At 34.7% G+C, this 3,818-nt stretch overlaps 1 protein-coding gene across 1 annotated transcript; it reads left to right on the top strand.

Moving 5' to 3' along the window:
* The first annotated feature begins 388 nt into the window (after positions 1-388).
* Positions 389-1,299, top strand: LOC145110944 (uncharacterized). The gene is made up of 2 exons (XM_079047258.1): positions 389-624; positions 725-1,299. Exons 1-2 carry the CDS (start codon positions 514-516, stop codon positions 1,271-1,273), a joined length of 660 nt encoding a protein of 219 aa, XP_078903384.1. The 5' UTR covers positions 389-513; the 3' UTR covers positions 1,274-1,299.
* The last annotated feature ends 2,519 nt before the right edge of the window (positions 1,300-3,818 follow it).

The following is a 3,818-nucleotide window of genomic DNA, read 5'->3' as shown; positions in this document are numbered from 1 at the left end:
TATGGATGATATTGATTAAAGTGATGAAATTTTTTGTTCCCAGGGACCGATTTGTGTTGTTAACAGGTAACCATTTGTGAAAATTATTTCAATTTCTTTATTCTGGTTTGTGTTGTTTTCTTCTATTGTTGTTCTAATTTTTTTTGTTTTAATTAAACTATAGTTCATGAATCGTATGAAAGATTGATTAGCAATTGTTTAAATTGATAAAATCATTTAGGAAGGTTAATGAAATTGGTTTGTTGTTTAAATGTTGATACGAACACAGATAATGGACGAAAACCTCACCACTGTTGTTGACTGTGAAACATCTTTAAAAATGAAAAAACCAAAATTCGGATGGGATAATCGTAGCTTCATGGTGTTTGTTGACTCATGTGTAACTGAAGTAAAAAAAGGCAATAAAACCGGTACTCACTTAACTAAAGTTGGGTAAGAGAATATACAAAAAGACATGAAGGACAAAACAGGTTATATTCTTGAAAAAAACAACTAACAAACAAATGGGAGAATATGAAAAAAGAGTGGAAGCTTTATGACCGATTAATGAGGCTTGAAACCGGACTCGGTGGGACGAGAAGCCTAATAGATGCATCGCCCGAGTGGTGGGAGGAGAAAATAAAGGTATGATTTACTATTCTTTGTAATTTTTTTAAGTTATGATTGCATATATATTGAATATAGATTGAGCATATTTGATATACATTATCTTTTTGTCTTGCAGGAGAATAAAGATTATGCAAAATTTAGGAACGCAGATTTGAGCATATTTGATGAGAAATATGCTATTTTGTTTCGGGATTCCGTTGCCGTTGGAGATCAGACTATGACTCCATTACAGTTTCAAAACAATAGTAATCCAAACGGAGAAAATGTGGAGGGCAAAGGAGATAGTGATGATATCAATTTAGATGATGATGTTGAGCCTCTTTTTCCTAGTTTCCATGAAAGTAGTTCGGGTAAGAAGAAAAGGTCTAACCTTGTTTCCAACAATCGTTCAACCAAGAGTAAAAGTTCAGTTTTTGAAGAAAAAGTAGATGCTTTATTGGATGCCATATCAACAAAAAGCACACAAACTTATCCACAGAATAATCCTTCGCCAACAATAGCGGATTGCGTGGCCATTGTTACCAAGTTTCCCGATTTTCGTGAAGGGTCCAACGAATTTTCACAAGCATTGTTTGTGTTCACCAAAAAGCAAAACCGTGAAGCTTTTATGTTTCCAAAGACTGACGAAGCCAAGATGGGGTTCCTTAAGTTACTTATGAAATAATGATTTAGCAATATGTGTTATGCTTTGACATTATGTTTTATGCTTCGACAATATGTATTATGTTTAATGTTTTAACATTATGTGTTGTCCTTTGACATTATGTATTTGACATTTTATATTATGTGTTATTGTTTGTCTTTATGTTATGTGTTATTGTTTGACATATTTTTATTTGTATTATGTAGGATGGATAGTGATGACTCTAATTCTTCTAATGATAATGAAGAATGGTGGGTGGAAGAGGATAGAGAATTTAAAATGTTATGTGGATTAGCTTTAAAAGGGATAATACTAGCTCGTAACGTACGTATGCCATGTCACACTTCAGACCGCACAGGGCACATGTTTATTTATGAAGTACTAAATGGACATCCTAGACGGTGTTATGAGATGTTTAGATTGCACGTACCGGTTTTTAGACAGTTATGCGCAGATCTTGCTACAAATTACGGGCTATAACAAACACGAAATATATCTATTGAGGAATCTGTAGGAATATTCTTGATGACGTTGGCTCATGGGTGTAGCAATAGATTTGTGCAAGAGTTTTTTAATCATTCGGGGGAAACAATTCATAGGCATTTCCATACAGTTTTGGAAGCCGTGCTAAAACTGAGTGCCGACATCATCAAGCCAGACGCAAACTATAATGATGATGTTCCTGAATATATATTAAATAACCCTCGATATTATCCAGTGTTCAAGGTATTATCTAATGTTCATTTTCTTGGTAGTCAAACTTTAACAATTGATTTATTTATGATATATTTTTGTATTTGAAGGATTGCATTGGTGCTATAGATGGGACACACGTTAGGGCATCAGTTCCACAAAACGAGGAAGCGAAGTACATTGGTCGAAAGGGATATGCAACACAAAATATAATGGTTGTTTGTGATTTTAACATGTGTTTTACATTTGTATGGGCCTATTGGGAAGGGACTGCACATGACACAAGAATTTTCAATGAAGCCTTACAGAGACCAGATCTTAATTTTCCATATCCAACGGGTGGTTAGTATATTTTTTTTGGAACACAAGTTTTATATTTTTACTACTTTTTTGAAAGGAAAAAATAATTTGTTTGTTTTAATTACAGATAAATATTACGTTGTTGATGCCGGATATCCAAATACTAGAGGGTATCTTGCTCCATACAAAGGCACAAATATTCGTTATCATTTACCGGATTTTCGACGTGGACACTCGGCTGCTGTTCGTGAACCTCGTGGACCGAAAGAGAAATTTAACTATCTCCACTCATCATTGCGAAATATCATTGAACGAACTTTTGGAGTGTGGAAAGCTAGGTGAGTGTTATTAAGAGACATGCATGTTAATTACAAGTATAAGAACCAAGTGAAAATTGTGATAGCATCGATGGCGATCCATAACTATATTAGAAAGTTTGGTAGGTTTGATGAAGCATTTAATAGGGCACAACAAGAATCCTACAATCCCATACGAGGTGATACTAGTAGTGAAGTTTATGAAGAAGGTCCAAGTACACGTCGCACGAGTGATGATGATTTATATATGACAGCGATACGAGATATCATTGCACAAGATATAAACACATTGCGAAGACGAATGTAACATTATCTATGATATTTTTTATGCATTATTTATAATTTGTATGAACATTTTTTAATGGTATAATAAAAAAATTAAGAATATTTAAAAGAAATCTATATTTTATATTTTCTAATAAAATGTTTATAAAATTATAATATGTGTTTAAAAAAGAATTGTTAAGTAGAAAATAGTATAGATATATTAGTAAATAATTGTAATTATATAAGCATGTCTTTTTAGTCATTTTAGTCATTTTACATGTAAAAATTAAACCAAACACCTTTTAAAAACAACTTTTGACTTTTGCTTTTCAAAAGATAATCCAAACACATTTTTTAAAACATCTTTTATAAAAAAGTCATTTTACAAAAAAGTCATTTTTGTAAAAGTCATTTTACAAAAAAGTCATTTTACAAAAAGTACTCCCAAATAAACGAAAGCAGTAGGCAAGTCGATTGAAAGGAACACGAAGCAGTCGCGAGGCAAAAACGAAATCGAAGGCGAATTCGATTTGGGGTTTTGATCCTCTCCTGATCGGAGTAAAAAGAAAGAAACACGAACACAAACAGATCAGGGAGGTGGGAGGGTGGTTCGATGGTGGCAAATCCTTCGAGTGGGGGGTAGTCGACCTCCGGTGGCCCCTTTGTTGTTTAATCTTCTTCTGGTTGAGAGAGGGAAAAAGAGAAACATGAATGGAAACAGATGACGGTATTGATTGGGAAATCTCCACCGACTCTTAGCTTGATCAGAGAAGAAGGACGAAGGCGTCAGCAGGAGCTGTCGTCTACTGTGATGGAAGCAAGGGGCTGCTCCGGCAGCGGATCGCAAAGGGGAAGAGGGAAAACCGTTAGTCCCGTGGTGGTTCTATGATGTTCAATAGATGAAGAAGACGAAATCAGCAACAGTAAGGGTCGGATGGAGGCTCGCCAAAACTGGTTAGCTCACCGGTCCTTCTTCTTCTCCACTTCGT

This window comes from Lactuca virosa, chromosome 5 (genome assembly GCF_052849685.1).
Source record: "Lactuca virosa cultivar CGN04683 chromosome 5, Lactuca_virosa_CGN04683_v6, whole genome shotgun sequence".
NCBI classification, from domain to species: domain Eukaryota; kingdom Viridiplantae; phylum Streptophyta; class Magnoliopsida; order Asterales; family Asteraceae; genus Lactuca; species Lactuca virosa.
This window is presented reverse-complemented; position numbering and strand designations above follow the sequence as displayed.

Coding starts and splice junctions, on each gene's coding strand:
- LOC145110944 (XM_079047258.1), top strand. CDS start 514: ATGAAAAAAGAGTGGAAGCTTTATGACCGATTAATGAGGCTTGAAACC. Junction 625..724: donor GGTGGGAGGAGAAAATAAAG/GTATGATTTACT, acceptor TTTGTCTTGCAG/GAGAATAAAGATTATGCAAA.